Source organism: Mesoplodon densirostris, chromosome 2, assembly GCF_025265405.1.
Source record: "Mesoplodon densirostris isolate mMesDen1 chromosome 2, mMesDen1 primary haplotype, whole genome shotgun sequence".
In the NCBI taxonomy this organism is placed as follows: domain Eukaryota; kingdom Metazoa; phylum Chordata; class Mammalia; order Artiodactyla; family Ziphiidae; genus Mesoplodon; species Mesoplodon densirostris.
Window position 1 is genome coordinate 155658622 of NC_082662.1, and position 26130 is coordinate 155684751.

The 26130-nt window shown below is 36.2% G+C and overlaps 1 protein-coding gene across 7 annotated transcripts in view; it reads right to left on the reverse strand.

Annotated features, from left to right (window-relative positions):
• The window catches only part of AXDND1 (axonemal dynein light chain domain containing 1), a 76204-nt gene that overhangs the window by 22335 nt on the left and 27739 nt on the right, over positions 1-26130 (reverse strand). For 5 of the 7 annotated variants that reach the window (XM_060088542.1, XM_060088541.1, XM_060088540.1 and 2 more), the window contains 11 exons: positions 25111-25251; positions 23963-24067; positions 20473-20593; positions 16417-16518; positions 15104-15267; positions 13500-13575; positions 10017-10251; positions 8818-9019; positions 7924-8017; positions 2139-2338; positions 1168-1264 (listed from right to left, as the gene is read on the reverse strand). In XM_060088542.1, coding sequence (XP_059944525.1) covers positions 1168-1264; positions 2139-2338; positions 7924-8017; positions 8818-9019; positions 10017-10251; positions 13500-13575; positions 15104-15267; positions 16417-16518; positions 20473-20593; positions 23963-24067; positions 25111-25251 — 1537 coding nt within the window. The remainder of the gene's footprint in view (positions 1-1167; positions 1265-2138; positions 2339-7923; positions 8018-8817; positions 9020-10016; positions 10252-13499; positions 13576-15103; positions 15268-16416; positions 16519-20472; positions 20594-23962; positions 24068-25110; positions 25252-26130) is intronic. The other 2 variants (XM_060088544.1, XM_060088543.1) reach the window with 2 other exon arrangements.

A 26130-nucleotide genomic window follows, 5' to 3' on the forward strand; every position in this document is an offset into this window, starting at 1 on the left:
AGTTTGTTAATTTTATTTCACTGGTAATGGTTTAAATATTTCAATTATCCACTACCCAAATTATAAAACAATTGCATTTCTTCTTTTTAGCATTTTTTCCAGTTTTATTGCGATATTATTGATGTATAACATTGCATAAGTTTAAGATGTACAACATAATGATTCGATATATGTACATATTGCAAAATGATTACCACAACAAATTCAGTTGTTGTGGTAACATCCATTACCTCACATAATTACATCCATTACCTCACATAGTTACAATTTTTTTTCTTGTGATGAGAACTTTTAAGATCTACCCTCTTAGCAACTTTCAAATATAACTTTCACCACAGGAGATGTAATGGTAAATAAGCCCATGAAAAGATGTTTAACATCATTGATCATGAAGGAACTGCAAATTAAAATCCACAATGGCATACCACTACCCACTTATTGGAATGTCTAAAATTGAAATCACTGACCATATCAAGTGTTGGGTGAGGATGTGAAGCAACTGGAACTCTCATACACTGCTAGCAGGAATGTAAAATGGTTTAACCACTTTGGAAGACAGTTTGAGTTTCTTAAGAAGCTAAAAATACATGCCATATGACTTAGCCATTCCATTTCTAGATACTTATTTAAGACAAATGAAAGCAATGCATATGTACAAGGATAAGCATTGAAGCTTTGCTTGTAATAATAAAAAAATGGAAACAATTCAAACGTTCATCAGCAGAGAATGGTTGATAAATAAACTGTGTATATCCATAGAATGAATACTGCTCAGCACTAAAAAGCATGAACTTTTGATAAAAGCAACAATATGTGTGAATCTCAAAGTAATTATGCTTAGTCAAAGAAGTCAGACAAATAAAGTGTACATTCCATATGATTCCATTTATAAAATGAAAACTAATCTTTGGTGTTAGAAAGCGGATCAGACATTGCCTTGGGACAGGACGAGGCTTCAAGGAGAGATTAAAAAGGGGTACAAGGAAACTTTGAGTTTGTTGGATATGTACCTTTTTTAATCATAGTGATTATTTTACAGGTGTATGTACATTTTAGAAATTATCAAATTGCACATTTAAATACGTGCAGTTTGTTGTAAATCAATTAAACCTAAAAAGTCTACTTAAAGCAAACAAAACAAAAGTAAGGGGAATACAAAGTTATTACCTTCATCTTGTCCAGTTCATTAAGTTCCTTAGTAGGATTTTTTTCTAAGTGACCTGCTTTACTCAGAGCCATAGCTGTTACCACCTCTTTGCAACAACTGGAAAAAAAAAAAAAGAGCACACATACAGAGCATGACCTTTTTATTGTTGGTTCCTCTTCTAAGTCCAGATACAGTGGAAGTTTACCATAATAATTAAGCTACTGACTGACCAGAGAATAATTTGTTTCTTGCTCAGTTTCTCACTCTTGTCCTCTTCCTCCCCTCCCCTCCCGTCACTCTTGACCACTGGTAACACTGAATGGAACTGAAGGGGAAACTGGCTAGATTGTAAAAGCTACTTCCCGAATTTGAAGTAATCATAGTTACAGTATGCTTCCTAGTTAATGAATTACAATTTTTATAGACAGGAATTTATTTGACAGGAATCTTCTAGCTTTTCAGATATAAGGCTTTTTTTCACTTTTTGTTTTTTTAAGAGATGTTTTGGTTGGTGTTTAGTGAAATATATAAAAGTATACCTTCCACTTTGCATGGAATTACACATGCAGGTTATACCTACTCCCCCACAGTAGGTACAAAAATGCAAGATGCAACTTATTTATGCAAGTACGTGATTTGTTTTTTGTTTTTTTTTTTTTTACTAACTCTCACTCCCACATACATATACACTTCCCATCCTGCCTACGCTAACATTGTTTTCAAAGGAATTCTAAAGCCATTAAGAAAATACCGAAATCTCATATTCCAACATGGCAGTGTTGAAGCTAGTTTAAAAACCGAACTAGCATTTCTTTCAAGGTTTTAAACTATCTTTTATTGCTGCTACTTAACTGACCTTCTTTCCTCTGCTTTTTTTTCCTTAATTTTTATTAGAGTATAGTTGATTTACAATGTTGCATTAGTTTCTCCTCTGTTTTATGTCACATTTAATCTTCAAAAGGGAAGTAATAAAATAACCAGATAGTTTCACCTGCTCAAATAGATGGAATATTGGGACAACATTTTTGCCAGGGCAATCGCATCTAGCTCCAACTTGGCAATTCCTAGGTCACGTTTTTCAGCACTTTCCTCCTCCAACTTTATGAGAGTATCTGGATCAGGAAAGTCAGGTACCATTAAAATCAGCAAATTTACCATCCATTGAATCATGGGTATATGCAATTCATCCATCTGTTTAAAAAAATGATTATAATACACATGACCCATTTAAAATAAATCGAAAAGTAAAAACCATACAAAAACAGAACTGATCATACCTGTGTCCAATTTTCAACAACACTATTATTCTTAATGAAATCAAATCATCACTACTCAACCACTGTAACCTTACTTTCTTTTGCTCACTATACTACATTAAACTACCCTCTTCTTTAGCTTGGTCAAGCATATTAACCAGTTAAGGCCACAGTTCCCACCAGTGTGCACCAAGGCATCCCAGGGCTTCACAGTGAGCTCTCAAGGATGCCATGGGATTTTAAATTCTTGAGGGAGATAATAATGATATGTGACACCTGTCAGACATAGCATGAATTTGACATGATTCACAGTTTCAACCTCAGATACACTATATCACTTTTGATGACACCATATCTTTGAAAGCTGGTTTTATTGGTGGTTGTGTGATTAAAAACAATTATTGTGGGAAAATCAAGGTGGGAGAGGAAGTGAGGATGGCAATGTCCCATCTGATTTCAAGGTTAGAGAGGTTTTACAGTGCAAAAGTATATACATTCCATTAGTAAGTAATTTTGATTAAATGAGAATAAAATAAAAGGATTTTTTAAGTGGAGGTGGGGAGATGAGTGAAATAGGTGAGGAAGATTAAGAAGTAAAAACTTCCAGTCATGAAATAAATAAGTCACAGGGATGTAATGTGTAGCATAGAGAATATAGTCAATAATATTGTGATACTTAGTATGGTGACAAATGGTAACTGAATTTATCAAGGTGATCATTTTGTAATGCATAAAAATATCGAATCACTATGTTGTACACCTGAAACTAATATTTTAAGTCAATATACCTCAATTAAAGATTAATTAATAAAAGGGTTTTTTCTTTCAATGAAGTTAAACTGAGACACATTAAATTTTACAAAGTATCTTTGGGCAAACAACAATTCCAATCAGGCAGTGCCAAACCCAAAAAATGGTTAGAGGCACTCTGTAGGTGGGAGCTAGGACAGACATTTCTACAGAGAAGACACTAAGCAAAGCAAAGCAATTATTTAATTGGTTGTAACTTCAATGTTTGCCTTATTTAGGAAAATTTAGTTATCTGGCTGTTATGAGAGTTGTTCTTGAGTTTCATTTTCTCATATTCGAGAAGATCTAGTTGACTGTTTTAGAATTAGTTGTTCTTGAGTTTCGTTTTCTTGGATTTGAGTGCATCGACTCTGGCTTTGGTTTGTTTACACAGGCTACTAAAAGCACCGGGCTTCCCTGGTGGCGCAGTGGTTGAGAGTCCGCCTGCCGATGCAGGGGACACGGGTTCGTGCCCCGGTCCGGGAAGATCCCACATGCCGCGGAGCGGCTGGGCCCGTGAGCCATGGCCGCTGAGCCTGCGCGTCCGGAGCCTGTGCTCCGCAACGGGAGAGGCCACGACAGTGAGAGGTCCGCGTACCACAAAAAAAAATAAAAATAAAATAAAAGCACTAAAGCTACAGTCCAATGGTCTCCTTGTTTAACTATTTTAACACGTATTATAATATTTTTCCAAAAGTTATACTAATATTTAGGACATAAATATTTAGTAAGCTGTTTGAACCTCCCTATGTAATAATAAATTGGACTGTGTGGTAATTTTTTTTGGCTTAGGAGTGCGAAAATACTGGGGCACCCTTAGGCACTGAGAAGAAAGTTTGGGAACCTTTGCAAATGGCGTTTGCTGAGGCTGGGTCCCAGAAATAAGATGCAAAAAACTTTATGAAATGCAGACGTCAACCATTCTCTTCAATGCCCTATGTAGTCCCTTTCTCTGGTGAGTTCCTAAGTGTTCTTCTTGGCTTAAATATAATCTACTTTGAGAAGAATTTTTAACTTTCACTTGACTTAATTTGCTCCTTATCTTATGTTGCTATAGTACTTTGTACATATCTCTATTATAATTGTTTGCATATCTGTCTCCTCATTTAGTCTGTGAGTCTTTTTAAGGCATGGACCATCATTTTATCCCTCAATACCACACACAGTACTTAGCAGGGAGTAAGTGCTTAATAAATGTTTGTTAAATTAATGAATAAAAATGAAGCTTGGTAGTCTATCCTTGTACTAAAACACAAACTTCCTGCCTCAAAAGAAAAGGCCATAAACGACCTAAAGCAATCTTTTTTAAAAAATAAATTTATTTTATTTTATTTATTTATTTTTGGCTGCGTTGGGTCTTCATTGCTGTGCACGGGCTTTCTCCAGTTGCAGCAAGCGGGGGCTACTCTTCACTACGCTGCACGGGCTTCTCATTGAGGTGGCTTCTCTCGTTGCGGAGCACAGGCTCTAGGCGTGCAAGTTTCAGTAGTTGTGGCATGCAGGCTCAGTAGTTGTGGCTCGTGGGCTCTAGAGTGCAGGCTCAGTAGTTGTGGCTCATGGGCTTAGTTGCTCTGTGGCATGTGGGATCTTCCCGGCCCAGGGATCGAACTCTTGTCCCCTGCATTGGCAGGTGGATTCTTAACCACTGTGCCACCAGGGAAGTCTCTAAAGTAATCTTGATTAGTGTACTTTTACACCTGAATTAACATGTCAGGAAAAGGGCAACTCTTCCTGAGAAAGAGTTTAAAAAACTACTACCTTCTTTCCATAAGCCAAAGATATTTTCCCCACTAAGCCCCTGCTGCTATTCAATTACATTAATTCTTCTTAGAGAATTAATTAATTCTCTAAACTGTTCTTTCATATACCAATGGCCTGGATGATACTGTCATCGAAATAACTCATTTTTGCTTACAAAAAATATTAATAAATCCTTAAACCACCCCTGTGAAATAAACACAAATATGTGTTATCTTCATTTCATAGTTATATTAGAGAGATTAAATGGTAGAATCAAGGTCATGCAATATAGGTCACCGGTGAATTTAAAATTAGAATCAAAATAAACACACTTTCACTAAGATATGGAATCATTCTCTTTAATTAGATGGAGAGTGAAAATGATAATTTTTATAATAAACCAGAGATTTACAGTGATTCTGATATAAAATTCTTAAGAGAAACTTTAAGATGAAGTGTTTTTTAATAAAACGGCTTGTTTCAAATTTACTAATCTTTTCAGGGATGGCAAGTGGCAACATAGCTGATATAAAAAAAAATCACTCTTAGTTTGTCCCTTCAAAATACAATTGATGTTTAACAATGAGTAAAAGAAATTTACATTATGGGGCAGCCATTTTGAAAATGGAGAGTTGGAAGGATTTCCATCTTGGTATGATTTTGTTGCTGAAAATGATATATAGCTCACTTTTAAAAACTCACAAATTTATATACTTGAAAATCTGGAAATACGTTTCTAATTCTTTTAAAATCTTACAAATAAAGTGTATCAATTGGTTGGGGATCTTTTGTTAGAAAAAAGAAATGCTATATTGCCTAATGTTTATAAGAACAACTGATTGACATTATGGTAGATGGAAAATTTTACTAATCAATTTTAAAAAAATCTTTACATAACTGATTGATGGAATTGAAAAATGAGCATTATTTAATAAATACAGCCAATAATACACTTCTTCAATTTGCATTGTTCTTTTGTGAGCTATTATTTCAGCAATGACAGTCCTTTAAAACAAGTAATGAAGTAAACTGAACTTAGGAGCAGACCTTCAAATGGCTTTATCACTAAGTATTAACCTGTGATTGTAAAAAAATTATGAAGCCTGTTCAATCACATCAGTTTTTTTAAAACCATTACTAAAAATTATTTTAAAATATTATTCACTTCATCTCTTTTGACTATTTGTTTATATTTTATAATGTACCTAAAAGGTTAACAGAAATTCTCATAAGTAAGTTAGAAATAGTAAGTTAGAAATAACTTGTTCAAAGATTTTTTGCTGATAGAGATAAATGATAAAAAAATATTTGAAGATCACTGTTTTAGACTGCCAAGCAGCACAGATTAGATGGAGTAAAAGTATAAAGAAAAAAACAAAACAAAACCAAAAAATCTGGAAGAAAATGGATCAGAAAGGAAAATGAATGGTGGGTTAAAAAAAGATAAACTTTTCCATTTTTAAATACTTATACCAGTTACTATGGATACACACAGTTCCTCGAGGAATGTATAATCTTGCAAGTTTTCTAGGCAGCTTAACTATATTATAGTGCTGTAGTGTTAAAATAGAGAAGTATATAAAATATAAAAATGAGAAGTATATAAAGGTACTTTCTAAATAATCCTATATTATAAAAATTGAATTCCACAATATTAAAAATTGAGAATATGATTCCCCGGAGATAATCCCCAATGGTAAACTGAGTATCCAGTGGTAAACTTACCAAAGAAGGGGTTAATGTAGCAACACCATAAAACATCAACAATGCTGGACTGTTGTTACTTCATTCGAGAAATATTTATTGAGTTCCACTATGTGACAGGCACTCTCCTACCCTTTCTCTTCTTAATTTTGGTTGTGTTCTAAGTCATAGAAATTTCTCCCAAGCCTGGGGATCCCCTGGATCCATACTTCCAGTCTTAACATATTTGCTCCTCAACTCTTGATGTCTCTATGTTCACAATGTGCTCATAGACTGTGATATAATGCTTCACAAGTAGTATTCCCATACAACATACTGATCTCTGCCTTTCAAATTCCCAATATAAGCAATATTAAAATTAAATTCATTTTATCAATTTTGTAAGGTCAAATATTTGCATATTAAGTTTACTTATAATAAGAGATTCCTGTATAAATTTAGATTATAATTAAGACTAGGAAGTGGGAGTAAACGTAAAAAACTAAAACATCCTTTGGAAATTATTATTTCATGTTGTGCTAGTTAAGAATTCCACAGGGAACTTCCCTGGTGGTGCACTGGTTAAGAATCCGCCTGCCAATGCAGGGGACACAGGTTCGAGCCCTGGTCCGGGAAGATCCCACATGCCATGGAGCAACTAAGCCAATGCACCACAACTACTGAGCCTGCACTCTAGAGCCCATGAGCCTAGAGCCCATGCTCTGCAACAAGAGAAGCCACCGCAATGAGAAGCCCACGCACCGCAACAAAGAGTAGCCCCCGCTTGCCGCAACTAGAGAAAGCCCACGCAGCAACGAAGACCCAACGTAGCCAAAATGAATAAATTAATTAATTAAAAAAAAAAAGAATTCCACAGGTTTAGTTCTTCAGAACTGCAGGACAATTCCCTATTTGTTCAAATAACTGTAGACGAATAGTATTGTAGCATCTTGTTTTTCTTCTTAGAAACATGTTTCCGTCATCCCTTTAGCCAGTCAAGGGCACCAACATAAATTCTTAAAATGATTAATGCTATTGAGGGAAAATTTTTTCAGTATACTGAGTAAAGAGTAAAGATAATAATTAGATCTCAAAAACTTTTGATCATCTGTGAAACTTCATTCCAAAGGCAGGAACGTATCGCATTTAAAAATCCACTGAAAATCATTTCAGTAATTATATTATGTAAGTTCTCATTTTGCCCTCCCAACCTCCTGCTTCAATTGGGTAGGCATGACTTGATTTTTCCTTGAAGAAAACTCCCAGCCAAGGCAAAAAATAATCTAAGAAATTCCTACAAGTACATACTTGGCGCTGAAGTTCCATGTTACCATTGTTAACCTCATTGCCTATCTTCAAAAGCCATTGTTGAATCATGTTAAATATATGTGCTTGGAGTACCCTGAAGGAAAAAGCAAGCAAAATAAAGATAAGTGACTTACTTAAGAGTATGAAAGTAACTATCGGATAAAAGAAAGGGTTTTATTTGGCTGGGCCTAGTAAACTTCAGTGTGTACAACTGTTTGAGAGCTCAGAGAAAGGTGAATCAAATCCTTGAATTATCTGGTAGAATGGCTACTCACTGACAGCCTTCCTAACCTCACGTAGGTTAGGTGTAATGCACTCTGGACAATGTAGACCTTACTTTCAGTGTTAGACCTCTACTGTAAAGACTTACACTCACTCTCTTTACATTTACTTCTAGACCACTGAGGCCACAAAACGAGAAGAATGAGTTTTAAAATCCTCTCAAGAGATCAACTTCCAACATGACAGAGGGAGGAGAAAAGGTGACCCACTCTTCAGTGAAATTAGTGAAAATTACTAAAACAAAACAAAAACCATTGAAAGCTTCTGGAAATGGTTCTAAGGACAAACAGCAACTGAAGAAACTTATATTCAAGACAATTTATGAAGATTCAGTAGGAAAGGCAAGAGTCTATGGTATTTGAACCGAAACTACTCCCGCTCTTCCCCTTCTCAGCTCAGTGAGGCAGAAACTCCACCCTAGACTGCTGTGGTTAAGAACCCAGGACTCCCTCACCCTCCAGCTCCCAGTCCGATGGTTTTCTTACTTGGAGGAAGAGAATGTCAAGGTTTTGTATCTGACCCCAAATACCCATTGCTGACGCAAAGTACTGAGAAAATGCAGTTGAGAAGTGGGGAGTCCCTTCTACCCAGCAGAGAGCTATGGGAACTTACGAGACAGAATCCACATCTGTGTACTGCGGAACAGTACCAATAATGTTTAACGATGCCTCCAAGTGAGATTTCATTTCATTAATTTTTTCATTAAGTCCCTCCCATTCTTCAAGAAGCAGTTCAGGAAACTCCAGCAGGCTTTCCAATTTGAAAGAACAGAATTCAAGAGAACTAACCAAACTTGGAAGAATTTTAGAGATACCTGGAAAAGTGAGAAAAGCATTAACTTTTAGAAGTATGTGTAAGTTTACTATCAATAATAAATTATGAAATACTAATGGGCAGGGGCATATCTTTTTCCATTTTCTTATTATCCTACAGCTTGCCTAGCAGAGAATCTTGCGAAGAGTAGTTCCTAAATAAATATTTAGTGAATAAAAACTATGTAAACAGTGCTTTTCTGACTGATGGACTATTTCGTTGATAACAGTTTTTACTCTGTCTTCTCTTCTCAGCTGAGAATGAAATGCATTAAATCCAGAAACCATGAACTGCAGTTTCTGTTAAAGGTATTAATTCACTGAGTTATCCTGTTAAGAAGACAATGATGAAAAACAGCTTCTTCATGATTATAAGATAGTTAATAGAAACTAGAAGAGATATAGTTCTTGAGTCATTTTTTAGGTCATTGTTCGGGTTTACATGAAGTTTATAGTTTTGGTCTGAATAAGTATCAACTTTGGATTCTAATTTTTGACTGATTCACTGTGAGATCATGGCAAAATACCCTCTCTATACTTTTGTCTAAACTCATTTGCAAAATAAGAAATGAAAATGCTCCCATCTCAGAGATATATAAAGAGAAATAATTTAAAAACAAACTTTTTCTTGTCATTGATGAAAATATTCTCACTGCCTTCATCAGTAAACTTCAGTCTTTTAGTAGGATTCAAAATGATTTGTTAATTTCACTCTCATTCATCATTTTGACTTCCTCTTTTATTTAAAATCATTTACCACCTGGTTGCATATGTCTGTGAATATACTAAAAACCATCAAACTGTATACTTTAAATAGATGAATTGTACTGTATATGACTTATATCTCAATAAAGTGATGCTCCATGCTTTATTTTCCTTGATTTTTAAAACTATATGTATTATTTTTAAATACTAATTGTATTGAAAATAATAATTATTAAAATGCTTTCTATTGTCAAGCAATCCAATTATGATTATCATTGTTTTTTTTTTCCTTACCATTATCCCCATTTATTCTTATTTCAAATTCTTTGTAGAGTCTTCCTGTACTTTTCACAATTTCCTCCATGTGCTTCTGCTCTGGTGGTATCTTTCCCTCCATACTTTTATGGCGACTAAATATCCCAAGCCCAATATCTGCCCAGCTTTCCTGTAAATGTTTAATAATCTTGAGAGAATCATATTTTGACACTAGAAGATCCCCAGAAAATTTGTCTTTGTCTTCAGTCAACATCTAGAGAGTGAAAGGAGGATGAGGAAATTAGCACATTATTCACTGATTTCATCAAAGTCTACTCAGGTGACTCCTAAATATTTTGGAATTACATATCTTATTATTATTTGTCGTACCATTTCTTCATATGACATATATTTTAATTTCAAAGTTAAAGTGAATTTTAATCAATTTTGATACTCTGTAAGATAACCCATAGTTTACCAGGGATGAAAATAATTATATGAAATCCTATATAGGTAAAAAAATTAGTGATAGGCAATTAAGTCTCACAGAGCTGAGCATTTTTTTTTTACATCTTTATTGGAGTATAATTGCTTTACAATGGTGTGTTAGTTTCTGCTTTATAACAAAGTGAATCAGTTATACATATACATATGTTCCCACATCTCTTCCCTCTTGCGTCTCCCTCCCTCCCACCCTCCTTATCCCAACCCTCTAGGCAGTCACAAAGCACCGAGCTGATCTCCCTGTGCTATGTGGCTGCTTCCCACTAGCTATCTACCTTACGTTTGGTAGTGTATATATGTCCATGCCTCTCTCTCGCTTTGTCACAGCTTACCCTTCCCCCTCCCCATATCCTCAAGTCCATCCTCTAGTAGGTCTGTGTCTTTATTCCTGTTTTACCCCTAGGTTCTTCATGATATTTTTTTTCTCTTAAATTCCATATATATGTGTTAGCATACGGTATTTGTCTTTCTCTTTCTGACTTACTTCACTCTGTATGACAGACTCGAGGTCCATCCACCTCATTACAAATAGCTAAATTTCCTTTCATTTTATGGCTGAGTAATATTCCATTGTATATATGTGCCACATCTTCTTTATCCATTCATCGGATGATGGACACTTAGGTTGTTTCCATCTCTGGGCTATTGTAAATAGAGCTGCAATGAACACTTTGGTACATGACTCTTTTTGAATTATGGTTTTCTCAGGGTATATGCCCAGTAGTGGGATTGCTGGGTCATATGGTAGTTCTATTTGTAGTTTTTTAAGGAACCTCCATACTGTTCTCCATAGTGGCTGTACCAATTCACATTCCCACCTAGCTGAGCATTTGTAATTACTATTTGCTTTGGTAAGGATGTAATATTTCTGTTTACATGATCCCCACTAAACTGGGAAAGTTTGTAGAATGTATAGGTTTTCATTTATCTGTTTAATCCCAAGTCCAAGTGCTATATCTGACATATCAATAAATATTTGTGGAAAAAATAAAGTGCAACCTATATATAAAGCTTGCCATTATTTGTGACTCAGATAATGGAAACAAATCACCCACACTTATCAGTAATCAGTATAGGGAAGCACTGTAGCAGAGCAATTAAGGGTAAGAATTTTGGAATTGGAGAGACATGGACTCAAATTCTGACTCAGCCATTTACCATTTACAGATAACTAAGGCAAGTTAACATTTCTAACCTTCAATTTCCACATCTGTGAGATGGGGATTATAAAACCTGCATTATGTGGATGCTATGAAGAATAAGTAAAGCAACATGTGGAAAGCACCTTCATCCTGACAAGTTAATGAATGAGAATTATTATTATTCCTACTAAAAAAAGAAGCATGATTTTTTCAATTTTATCTATGCAATGTCAAACAGATAAACAGTAAAAAAAAAAAGTCACTAAACTAGCTATGTTGTATATATGACAACAAACATCTTCAATTCTTAGAATATTCAGCTCAAATCATTCCAAAAGAAAAGAAAATGGTTCCCTGGGATCTGGATGAGATTTCATTAGGTCATGAGTGTGATGTTCACATTGGAGGATTTCAATATCATATATTTCCCCTTGTCAGACTACTATAACATGAGAGTAATTTGATTAATGAAACCTATTTTCAAAGTTTGGACCCTTTTAAAAAGATGTTATTAATAAACAAAGTGTGATATATACATACAATGGAATATGATTCGACCTTAAGGAAGAAGGAAATTCCGATATATGCTGCAACATGGATGAATCTTATGGATATTATGCTGAAGGGAATAAATCAGTCACAAAAGGACTAATTCTATATGATTTTATTCATATGAGGTGCCTAGATTAGTTAAATTTATAGAGACAGAAAGTAGGGCTTCCCTGGTGGCGCAGTGGTTGAGTCCGCCTGCCGATGCAGGGGACATGGGTTTGTGCCCTGGTCCGGGAAGATCCCACATGCCGCGGAGCGGCTGGGCCCGTGAGCCATGGCCGCTGAGCCTGCGCGTCCGGAGCCTGTGCTCCGCAACGGGAGAGGCCACGACAGTGAGAGGCTCGCGTACCACAAAAAAAAAAAAAAAAAAAGGAAAAATAAAGACAGAAAGTAGAATCGTGGTTGCCAGGGCCTGGGAAGAGGAGGAAATGGGGAGTTATTGTTTGTTTAATGGGTAGAGTTTCAGTTCAGGAAGATAAAAAAGTTCTGGACATGAATGGTGGTGATGGTTGCAGAACAATGTGAATGTACTTAATGCCACTGAACTGTACTCTTAAAAATGATTAAAATGATAAATTTTATGTTATGTATATTTTACCACAATTTTTAAAAAAGATGTTATTAATTTTAAAAGTCCAATTTGTCCTTAAGAAAAAAGCCAGGTAGGGACTTCCCTGGTGGCAGGGAATCTGCCTGCCAATGCATGGGTCACAGGTTCGATCCCTGGTCTGGGAAGATCCCACATGCCACGGAGTAACTAAGCCTATGTGCCACAACTCCTGAGCCTGTGCTCTAGAGCCCGTGAGCCACAACCACTGAAGCCCTTGTGCCTAGAGCCCGTGCTTCACAACAAGAGAAGCCACCGCAATGAGAAGCCCATGCACGGCAACGAAGAGTAACCCTCGCTCGCCACAACTAGAGAAAGCCTGAATGCAGCAACGAAGACCCAAAGCAGCCAAAAATAAAATAAATAAATAAATTTATTTTAAAAAAAGAAAGAAAAAAGCCAGGTACATGAGAGGCACGGATGTTACTTATGTCCGACAATTAGATGAGAGAATCAGAACTACCCTAACTGCCACCCAAGTATCTTTTCCCAATTTATTTCTGGCAGCCTAACTTTGACTCGAAAATCTAAAATAGAACTGAAAATAGAATCTTTAAGAGTATTTTTAAAAGCCCCTGTAGCCTTGATGCTTTCCTTATCTTTCATAAAACCTAGTATGGCATTTTTAAAGGATGAGTTGTGACTTAGTTGTAGGTGAAGAGTGACAAGTTTACAAACAGCATTTTGATTACCAAGCTGTTTACTAGAAAGTCTTACCTTTTGCCACTGCTTGAAGTCTGGAACAACTGATTCAAATCTATTTTCTTCACTAGGGGATGAAATGTCTTTTCCACTGAAAGAAGGAAAAGGAACAAGAGCATGGTCTCATAACAAGATATAAACAAAGAAAATCATGAATCCACACATTTATAACAATTAATAATATCTTTCTCCCTGATGATTTTCCCTAATGCCTTTCAGGTTCAGCCTCTCCCTCATAGGCATTTATTTTTAAGTTTACAAATATAAATATAAATTCAGACCCTAATCAGACCTGAGTAAGCAAATTACAGGGTCAGAGGCCATGACAGTATTAAAAGAGTGGTCTCTGGGTCCTCAGCACCCAAAATTAGGTCATCATAAGAATGATTCCTGCTGAACACAGCAACCAAAACAATATATAAATAGAAAGGAAGCTTAAAGAACAATTAAAACTCAACATTTAGGTCAGGAGCCCCAACTTCTGTTAAGAGTTTCCTTTAATATCTTTTGAAGCCTCACAAGGAGAAAGCTCTTGATAAAGAAGCTCCTGAGGAGAAAGGGAGAAGGGAACCACTGCCACCTGTGCTCCTCTCCCAGCTAAGTGTCAATACACAGTAGAAGCGGGCAATGGCAGCAGCAACCAGCTTGGATATGTACCAGCTTCAGCTTCCACAACTTCCAAATCTACTCACTGGGGAACCTCTTAGAGCAGGTTTAGATCCAGGCAGGTTGGGTTTAGATCCCAGCCTCCAGGATCTAATGCCTGATGATCTCAGCTGGAGCGGATGTAATGATAATAGAAACAAAGTGCACAATAAATATAATGCTCTTGAATCATCCTGAAATCATCCCTCCCAACCAGTCCGTGGAAAAACTGTCTTCCATGAAACCGGTTCCTGGTGCCAAAAAGGTTGCGGACAGCTGTCTTAGAGGATGTGAAAAACTGAAACCGCTCTTCTCAATCTGAAATGGAAATGGTACCTACATATGTTTCCTCAACAGAGGAAGCATCTTAAAGTTTAAAAAAAAAAAAAACTTTAGAAATCACTGAGTTCAGCCTGCAATCAAAGTATGGATTCGCACTAACCTTGGCTGTGATGCAGTCATCCAGCCTCCAATTAACTACTTTGTTAATTAACAAAGGAAGGCAGCTTCTTCCACTATCAAATTTCTCTAATTGTTACAAGATATGATATCCAATCAGAATCAACCTCCTTATAACTGCCAATCATTGATTCCACTTCTCGGCACATGCACTATGCTACAGAATTTGCAGATGGATCCAGATATTCAAGTTTGCCCAGAGTAATGACATAAGTTGACTTGATTTTAAAAAGAGAGTAAAGAGAAGAAAAGAAAAAGAGTTGGACTTAGTGGAAGCAGCAGCAGTTGGGTACAGGGACCAAGATGATCAGAGATGATTAGCACTAGAAACTGCAAGACCATTCAAGTTCCTAGCAGGATTGTGCCCATGTAAGGGCAGCTGGTTACCTTGCCAAAATCAATGTTAGAGTAATTACAAGGTAAAAGAGAAACAAGATAAAAAGAGAGGAAGAATTGGACTGAGTTATCAAACATGACATCAAATAATCAGAAAAACAAGATTCTTGGAGACCCACGTATTATTTCTGAAGAACTGCTGCCATTTGACAAGGCCATCCTTAACACTTTGCAATTTTTCTCTTGTAGACTCTTCATTTTGTTCCACTTCCTGTCTAAATTTATTCACTAAGTTTCTCCATTTCTCCATCAACTTCTGCAACAGTGCAAGGTCTGCAGTGTCCTAGATAAAATGCATGGAATTAAACCACTTATTCATTTATTCATGTAACAAATACTTATTAGCATACACCAGGCCATTATTAATATTGCAATACTAGAGTCATAGGTAGAAAATGGATCCAAAAGTTGAAAAGATATTCCTCTTTCAAAATATCAGTGACACTATTACACAGTCCCTTTGGTGGAGAATTTTTCCACAATAAAAAAAGCATCAGGAACAAGATTTTTTCCTTTGCAACACGAGCCCAGTTTCCTCATAGGATTTGGCAGGCAGTGCAGTACATTGGAAAGAACAGGAATTTCAAAGCCAGACAGAACAAAATATAAATCCTAGCCATTGACTGGCTGTATAATCTTGGCTCTTAACTTGAGATTAATTTTTCTTATCTATAAAATAAAGACCCTAATATATATCTCACAGGACTGTTATAAGAATTAAATGAAATTAGTGTAAATGGTTTGGCTCTAGAAACATACTAAATGCCACTTCCTTCCTTTTCAACCTAGTGTGCTCACTGAATTGTCCCATAATATTGCACAGAATGTATCAATAATGCAATTATTTCAATGAACACAGTTACATTTTTGTTTAAGCACTATAACTCTATAAGTAACATCTGCATGTTATTAACTTAGACAAATTGCTTAAATTTCTCTAATTATTATAGAAGACAAATGTAAAGAAGGGCCTTTATTCACTTTTCCTTAGATTTTTCATTTTGCCTCCAATAAAGCACAAATATAAAACTATATTTAAAATTTAATCTATAAATTAGGGACTTCCTGGTGGCGCAGTGGTTAAGAATCCACCTGTCAATGCAAGGGACATGGGTTCGGGGGGGAAGATCCTACATGCCGCAGGGCAACTAAGCCCGTGCACCACAACTACTGAGCCTGTGCTCCAGAGCCCATGGTCCACAACAAGAGAAGCCACTGCAGTGAGAAGCCCACGCACGGCAAAGAAGAGTAGCCCCTGCTGGCCGCAGCTAGAGAAAGCCTGTGCACAGCAATGAAGACCCAACGCAGCCAAAAATAAATAAATAATTAATTAAATTTTTAAAAAATCTATAAATTAACAAAGCCTTCTTGTAGCTTCAACCCTCAACAGTTGGTGTCTCTTTTCCCATGATTTAAGTGAATTGAGCTTTACCTTAGTTGACAGCAGTATGATGAAATGCTTAGTATACTTATTCCAGCCTTTTTCACTGAGGTAAAGTCTTTTAGCCAACATGACTTTATTTCTTTCAATTACCTATTTTTAGAAAGCACTAAAATTAGGAACCTAAAACATTAACAAACCATTGTAATTTATTAAACCCAAACCAATTTCACACACCAATTTTTCACTGAATCATTAATTCAATCAGTTTCTTATTTAAATCATGAACTAACTTGAATCATAAATTCATGTTTTCTAAAACTACTGAACCAGAACCAAATTGAACATAGTATATAGCAGAGGTTCTCAATTTTATCTCAAAACCCCTTTATACTCTTAAAAATTGAGAACTCCAAAGAGCTTTTTTTTATATGGATTATATCTATTGTTATTTATTGCATTGGAAAACTGAAATTATTTAAAATATGTATTTGTTAATTCACTTAAACATTAATAACCTCATTATATATTTAACATAGTTTTTCTGAAAAATAACTACATTTTCTAAAACAAAAAAAATTAGTGAGAAGAACACGCAGTTTCACATTTTTACAAATCTCTTTAATGTTTGCTTTAATAGAATAGAGCTGGATTTTCATTTGCTTTTGAATTCAATCTGTTGTAATATCCCATACCATGTAGCTTCAAGAAAAATCATATCAGAACGAGAATGAAAAAGGCAGATGATAACTCAGTGTTACAATGACACTAGTTTTCACCTCATGAAGGGTTTTATGGACCTTCAAGGGGGTCCATGGACCATACTTTGAGAACCACTGATATACTGAATCAATTATATAATCATTCAGTGAATGACTGACTGTTCAAGACATTGTGCATATCTCGGTGAACAAAGTCCTTGTTTTCAGGGAGTTGACATTATAGCTGTTATTTCCTATTAGTGATGATCCAACACAAAGCCCCATTAATTCAAGGTATTCTTCTACAGAAATCTCTTACCACTGGTCAGTTAGTTCTCTACTGTTTGAATACTTCTAGAGTGAGGGAACTCACTTGTCATCTTTTTTTCTCCTACTGAACATGCTAGCTCCCAGATTTGTTTCTTTTTTCTTTTAAACTGAGGTATAGTTGATGTACAATATTATATAAGTTTCAGGTGTACAACACAGTGACAGACAATTTTTTTTTTTTTTTTGCGGTACGCGGGGCTCTCACTGTTGTGGCCTCTCCCGTTGTGGAGCACAGGCTCCGGACGCGCAGGCTCAGAGGCCATGGCTCACGGGCCCAGCCGCTCCACGGCATGTGGGATCTTCCCGGACCGGGGCACGAACCCATGTCCCCTGCATCAACAGGCGGACTCTCAACCACTGCGCCACCAGGGAAGCCCCAGTGACAGACAATTTTTAAAGGTTATATTACATTTATAGTTATTATAAAATATTGGCTATATTCTCTGTGCTGTACAATGTATCCTTGTAGCTTATTTATTTTATACATAGTAGTTCATACCTCAGTCCTCTACCCTATCTTGCCCCTCCCCCTTTCCCTCTCCCCACTGGTAACTACTAGTTTGTTTTCTGTATCTGTGAGTCTGTTTCTTTTATAGGTTTGTTTCTTATGTTATATATTTACTTTCACAATTGTTTTCTCTGGACATGTCAATGTCCCTTTTAAAGTTCTGCATCAGAATGGAACACCCATGTCGTAGATGAGGTCTGACTATTAAAGAGGAAAATGGTATAAAAATTTGAATCTGTTGAGGGTCATAATTTATTGTTAATATTATAATTTCCAGATGTGAAATTAGGCAACCAACCAGCAAACATTTTAGAAACATAGAACACTGTATTGTGGGACATAACTACTTTCCTAAAGCATCACTATAATTGTCCACAGGCTGCCATATTTCAAGTCAGTTGTCATCTTGGGTACCAAGGTAATAGAACCAAAGCGAGTTATCAAGTGATCGTAATACAGTTACATTACGTAAAAAAAATAAGAACCACTTTCCCTAGTTTATTAGTGTATAATTAAAGTTGAAAGTTTTAACATGTTCACAAACAACAGAAATAGAATTCTGGCTCATACTCATAGGTTCTGGTGGAAAAAAGAGCCCTTAATTGGACAATAGCCAGCTATCCAATAGAGAATAAACAAAAGAAAACAATGTAACTTTTCCTTTTCAAGGCCCATAATAGAATAGCTGCCTTATTCATCAATTAAATATACATCTTCGGGCTTCCCTGGTGGCGCAGTGGTTGAGAGTCTGCCTGCTGATGCAAGGGACACGGGTTCATGCCCTGGTCTGGGAAGATCCCACATGCCGCGGAGCGGCTGGGCCCGTGAGCCATGGCCGCTGAGCCTGCACGTCCAGAGCCTGTGCTCCACAATGGGAGAGGCCACAACAGTGAGAGGCCCGTGTACCACAAAAAAAAAAAAAAATCTTCATTTTTAAAAATTTTGTCTACATGGAAACAACCTAAATGTCCATCAGCAGATGAATGGATAAAGAAGATGTAGTGTACACACACACACACACACACACACACACACACAATGGAATATTACTCAGCCATTAAAAAGAACAAAATAATGTCATTTGCAGCAACATTGATGGACCTAGAGACCATGTGAAGTAAGTCAGACAGAGAATGACAAATATCATATGACATCACTTACATGTGGAATCTAAAAAAAAAGTACAAATGAACCTATTTACAAAACAGAAATAGAGTCAAAGATGTAGAAAACAAACATGGTTACCAAGGGGGAAAGAAGGGGTGGGAAGGATAAATTGGGGGATTGGGATTGACATATACACACTACTATATATAAAACAGATAATGAATAAGAAGCTACTGTATAGCACAGGGAACTCTACTCAGTACTCTGTAATGACCTATATGGGAACAGAATCTAAAAAAGAGTGGATATATATATATGTATAACTGATTCACCTTGCTGTACAGCAGAAACTGATACAACATTGTAAATCAACTATATGCCAATAAAAAATTAATTTTAAAAATTAAAAATTAAAAAAAATTTTTAAGATATATATATACACACACAATGAAATATTACTCAGCCATTAAAAAGAATGAAATAATGCCATTTGCAGCAACGTGGATGGACCTAGAGATTATCATAGTAAGTGAAGTAAGTCAGAAACAAAGACAAATACCACATGATATCACTTACATGTGGAATCTAAAATATGACACAAATGAACATATCTACAAAACAAAAACAGACTCACAGATATAGAGAACAGACTCGTGGTTGCCAAAGGGTAAGGGGCGTTGGGGAGGGAATGATTGGGAGTTTGGGATTAGCAGATGCAAGCTATTATATATAGGAGAAATAAACAACAAGATCCTACTGTATAGCACAGGGAACTATATTCAATATCCTCTAATAAACCACAATGGAAAATATGAAAAACAATGTATATAAATGTATAACTGAGTCACTTTGCTGTACAGCAGAAATTCAACACAACATTGTAAATCAACTGTACTTCAATAAAAATTTAAAAATAAAATAAAATTTTGGGGACTTCCCTGGTGGCGCAGTGGTCAAGAATCCGCCTGCCAATGGAGGAGACATGGGTTCCAGCCCTGGTCCGGGAAGATCCCACATACCGTGAAGCAATTAAGCCCATGCACCACAACTACTGAGCCTACGCTCTAAAGCCCGCGGGCCACAACTACTGAAGCCTGTGCACCCTAGAGCCCATGCACTGCAACTACTGAAGCCCATGCATTCTAGGGCCCGCATGCCGCAACTACTGAGCCCACTTGCTGCCACTACTGAAGCCCGCACACCTAGAGCCCATGATCTGCAACAAGAGAAGCCACCACAATGAGAAGCCCGCACACTGCAACAAAGAGCAGCCCCCGCTCACCGCAACTAGAGAAAGCCCACATGCAGCAACAAAGACCCAATGCAGCCAAAAAAAAAGTTAAAAAAAATTTAAAAATAAAAATAAAAATAAATAAATAAAAATTTTGTCCAGATTATTGAAAACTGTAAAATGAAACTTTATTCATCCAAAAAATAAGTTACGATTTCAGATGAACCAACCTTTATGGACAATTCATATGTGGCTGAGCTCCAGATATCTCTTTCTGCCATTAACTGTTTAATATCACTCTCCATCCTTCCTCTTTGTAACGTATATAAGTCATGATATTCTTCTACAATTCTAAAAGAAAAATTTAAAAACAGCTATATAAATACATATTTAAAAAAATAACTTTGTTCTAAAGTAGGCAATTTGTTCCTTTAAAACGCATCACAAGGTAATTATGGTATAACTTCTGGATATATTAGTAACACTAATATACGGTGAAATAGAAGAAAAAATACTCACATTTCATGAATAAATCTTACAAAGGTCCTAAAGTAAAACGTTCAATATATTGTTCCCTGCTCTAAACACTTTTCATCATATTCTTCTTTATTCACTAGAATTTTCACACGATGGTACTCCAGTGGTATAACAACACTATATCTAATGAAAAATTCTGAATACAAGTAGTAGTAATATAGCTGTTTTTCATTTTTTTTCTCACAGAATTTAGGATTCTTTATTAAGAAGATACAAAGGCACAAAGCCCAATAATTGTGAGCTACATTTTAAAATTATATATAATTAGTATAAGATTTAAAGAAATTCTCTACCAATCAACCAAAAGCTTAAGTATAATTAAGTAAATTTTTCTTAAATCTTTTTTCTTCTTGTTTACCAGAACATACCTTTTCCTTCTAACTTACACTGAAGCTTCTTTTAGAATTAAAATCCCTCTGAGGTTAAATACAAACACAGAAGTTGTAAAGTGATTGGTAGCCTTTCACAAACCTTTTAAAACACTTCCTCCTAAGGAATATTAACTTTTCTGTAAGAATAAAAGGTCAGTGACACAAAGTTCTTCTAATTTTGTTGAAAGCCATTAACCACCAACATCAGTTCCTAAAGCCTCCTTCTATTTGGAGGCGTCCATTTGTTCAAACTGAGAAAAAATTAATCACTGTAGGTGGCACACAGATGAATATACATATAAAAATTCAACAAGCAATAACCTTAAGAGTTATGCACTTTACTATCTAAAAGACCTCAATTTTAAAAAGGGAATTAATGACTCTAATTTTTTTAATATCTTTATTGGAGTATAATTGCTTTACAATGTTGTGTTAGTTTCTGCTGTACAACAGAGTAAATCAGCTATATGTATACATATATCCTCATATCCCCTCCCTCTTGAGCCTCCCTCCCACCCTCCCCATCCCACCCCTCTAGGTTGTCACAAAGCGTCAAGCTGATCTCCCTGTGCTAGGCAGCAGCTTCCCACTAGCCACCCATTTTACATATGGTAGTGTATATGTGAATGACTCTTATTTATAACAGCCAAAGAAAAAATTCAGAAACAACTTTAATGTCCAACAACAAGGGACTGGCCAAATAAAATATATAATGCAGCTCTATGATGAAAATACTCTGTAGCTAATTAAAGATCATGTTCTTAGAACTTCCCTGGTGGCGCAGTGGTTAAGAATCTGCCTGCCAGTGCAGGGGACATGGGTTCGAGCCCTGCTCCGGGAAGATCCCACATGCCGCAGAGCAACTAAGCCCATGAGCCACAACTACTGAGCCTACGCTCTAGAGCCCACATGCCACAGCTACTGAAGCCCGCACTCCTAGAGCCCATGCTCCGCAACAAGAAAAGCCACCGCAGTGAGAAGCCTGCGCATCTCAACGAAGAGTAGCCCCGGCTCACCGCAACTAGAGAAAGCTCGTGTGCAGCAATTGAAGACCCAACGCAGCCAAAATTAATTAATTAATTAAATTTTAAAAACAATAAAGGTCATGTTCTTAATACTCTGGTACATAGGAAAAATTTTTGTGTACAACATAAAACAAGAAAACCCAAATGATAATAGTACATATTCAGTTTATATCATTTTTATAAAAAATATATAGAAAAAAGAAAAATATATTGAAATATTAATAGTAGTTAACTGTAAGAGAATTGTGAATGTTTTTAATTTTCTTATTTGTGTTTCTGTATTTTCCAAATTTTCAACAAAATAATTAGTCACTATAAGAAAAAAATATTACCTACAATATCTAATCACACACACAAAAAATGAACCACCTTACTTCAGAATCATCAATGTTTAAAGAAAATGAGATATTTTTCTCTCTTTTCTTCCCCATCTCTCTGATTTTAGAAGATGTTTTGTTCTGATAATCGACATTAGCACAAAAGAAATTCTAATTTATTTATTTTTTTAAATTTATTTATTTTTTATTTATTTATTTTATTTTATTTTTAGCTGCATCAGGTCTCAGTTGTGGCACACGGGTGTCGCGTGTGGGAGCTTCATTGAGGCATGCGGGATCTTTAGTTGCGGCATGCAGGATCTAGTTCTCTCACCAGGGATTGAACTCAGGTCCCCTGCATTGGGAGAGCGGAGTCTTAACCACTGGACCACCAGGGAAGTCCCGAAATTGTGATTTTTTAAAATTTATTTTTGCTTGTCTGTGTTTTCTAATTTTCTTATAAGGCATATGTACTGCTTCTATGATAATATAATAATATTTTAAATCAACTAAATAAAAAATTAAAATGCAATCAAATATATCTTTTGATACATACCCAAGAGCTTCCTAGTAATCAGAACTCTAACAGAAAATGAAATAGAATATGAAAATGAAATAGAATAGAGGTTAGCAAACTACAGCCTGTTGGTCAAACCTGGCCCACCACTTGTTTATATTTTATATAGCACATGAGCTAAGAATTTTACTTTTTTTATTTTTTATATATTTGATTTACTTTTTATATTTTTTAATGGTTAAAAAACAATAGGAGAATAATATTCTGTAACACATGGAAATATTATAAATTCAGATTTCAGTGACAATAAATAAAGTTTTATTGGAACAAAATCATGTTCTGGTATTGTCCTTGGCTGCTTTTGCACTACAGTGGCACACATTACAAAGGAAGAGTTGATTGAGTAGTTGCATCAGAAACCATATCTCACCATCTGGCCCTTTACAGAAAAAGTCTGCTAACCCCTGAAATAGAATAGAAACATTAGGACCACAGTAGAGTCACTAAAATCCAAAAAAGAACTAGACTCACACTACTAACTAGGAAAACGCAAACAAAAACCAGATACATTTCATACCTATCAAAGATATGAGCAAAAGGGAAATAAAAGATATGAGCAAAAGGGAAATCTCATACACTGATTAGAGGATATACTGGTACAACCACTTTGTGGAGTATCTGGTAACATGCAGCAAGACAAGGCTATGCATATCCTATGACCCAGTAATTCCACTTCTAGGTTTACCCCCCTGGAAAATTCTCACACAAGGAGACACAAGATGTGTATTACAACAGTGTGTGGAAGAGTTAATATACACAATTAACTTTAACATATATTAACTCCTTCAAGCACTGTTGTAATTCAAAAAGCTTCAAATGCTTCTAAAAAATTTTATTCCTTGAAATAAGGTGTGAAGCAAGTATGACATAAAGGCTAACATTCAGTAACTCACCTGGCATTCTTTTCAGCGTCTAAAAGAGCTTGTGCCAAAGCTCTGTGGGCCTTCTCTGCTTCCTTTGTTAATTTCATATCATGTGCCTGAACCAAACACAGCTCCCTGAAATAAAGCAAGCAAATTTTGTATTCATAGTTGAAGATTTAAAAAACGTTTCTACCTAGGAAATCAGATTTATACTCAGGAATCTTCTCAGTTATCATGTGTACATCTCTTCCTCGTTTTTCTACCTTATAAACCAAATCAAGAAATCTAGTGTTCATTCAGGTGGACTCTTACCAGGTTTGGCAATGGAATCAGACTGGCTAGAAAAGGCAGAAAGAAGATGGGGAGGATTCTCTAGAATGGAGTGAAGGCAGATGCTGGCAGGCAAGGCCTTAAGGCTGCTCTATCCTACCCTCTGACATGCCTATCCTATCCTCTTCATTCTTGCCACTAATCTTTTTTTTTTTTAAACATGTCAACTTTATACGATTTTTAAGTTTTTTTTGTTTTGTTTTGTTTTAATTTATTTATGGCTGTGTTGGCTCTTCGTTTCTGTGCGAGGGCTTTCTCTAGTTGCGGCAAGTGGGGGCCACTCCTCATCGCAGTGCACAGGCCTCACTATCGCGGCCTCTCTTGTTGCGGAGCACAGGCTCCAGACGCGCAGGCTCAGTAATTGTGGCTCACGGGGCTAGTTGCTCCGTGGCATGTGGGATCTTCCCAGACCAGGGCTCGAACTCATGTTCCCTGCATTGACAGGCAGATTTTCAACCACTGCGCCACCAGGGAAGCCCCCGCCACTAATCATCTTGCCACAAGGTTGGTTGATCACTAAATGTGATTGCTATTATATATAATGCTTATTCTCTTTGGGATTTGAACCTTAACATCCATAATCACGGCGCTGCTCTGTAAACAAAACCAAGATAAGCATCTCTATTTTGGAAGGAAGAGCAAGAGTCTTTTCCCTATCAAACATACAACAGACCCTTAGTTTTGTGTTAACCTGTGTAACCCATGTCTCTACAGTTATATCCAGGTCTTTCTGTTCTCTTGCAAAACACAAAAAGAGAATCAGAGAGTCCTCACCTTTAATCATTCTACTTTCCCTGAGTATTTTTCACTCTCTTCAGAGATAGGGCTTTGATAAGCACAGTTTTTACCTGGTCAGTTCCTCAATAACATTCTTAAAATTGTACAGTTCTTCTAAAATGCGCTGGTCCATCACTCGCTGAGTTACCATGTCTTTGTAGAAGTCAGTCATATGCCAGGCAATTTGGTCAAGCATTTGTACATACCGCTCTCTGTATGAGAAAGAAGGAAAACAAGACATCATGCAGAAGAAAAGGAAAAACAAGCCAGAAAATATGTGAGAGAGAAAGTAATGTTAGGGAAAGAAATAGTGAACAGATACTCACAAAAGATATGTGGGGAGAAAAAGACAGAAAAAGAAAAGGATCTAGGCTGTGAATTCCTGCCATGCTCATGAATGAATGTGCATTCCAAGTGAATGAACTGTGGAGAATTTTAATCAGAGTCATAATTATTTGGAATATAATGTCTGAGATGTAAAACAAAATAAGGACTTTTTTATTTCTTCTAAATTATAAACTCTATCAGGATAAAAACTATGTCTTATATATTTACACATTTTCAACATCTAACAGAGTGCCTTGAATATAGTGGAATTTTTCTAAATAGTTTTTTTGTAAATAGTTGAATTCATGAATAAAACCACTTTCTCAAACTGACCAAAATGTAAAAAGACACCAACTGTTTAAAAATAAACAAAGAAGGGCTTCCCTGGTGGCGCAGTGGTTGAGAGTCCGCCTGCCGATGCAGGGGACACGGGTTCGTGCCCCGATCCCGGAAGATCCCACATGCCGCGGAGCGGCTGGGCCCGCGGGCCATGGCCGCGGAGCCTGTGTGTCCGGAGCCTGTGCTCCGCAGCGGGAGAGGCCACAGCAGTGAGAGGCCCGCGTACAGCAAAAAAAAAAATAAATAAATAAATAAATAAACAAAGAAGTCTTTAAGTACTAAGAAGTAATTTCTCTTGCTTCTGAATAAAACCAAACAAAATATTTGGAAATGATCACAGATGATAAATTATAAACACCATAACTGAGCAGTCTTCATTTATTTTAAAAGTGATCTACGTATTGTATTCTAAGCCTGAGACCCTA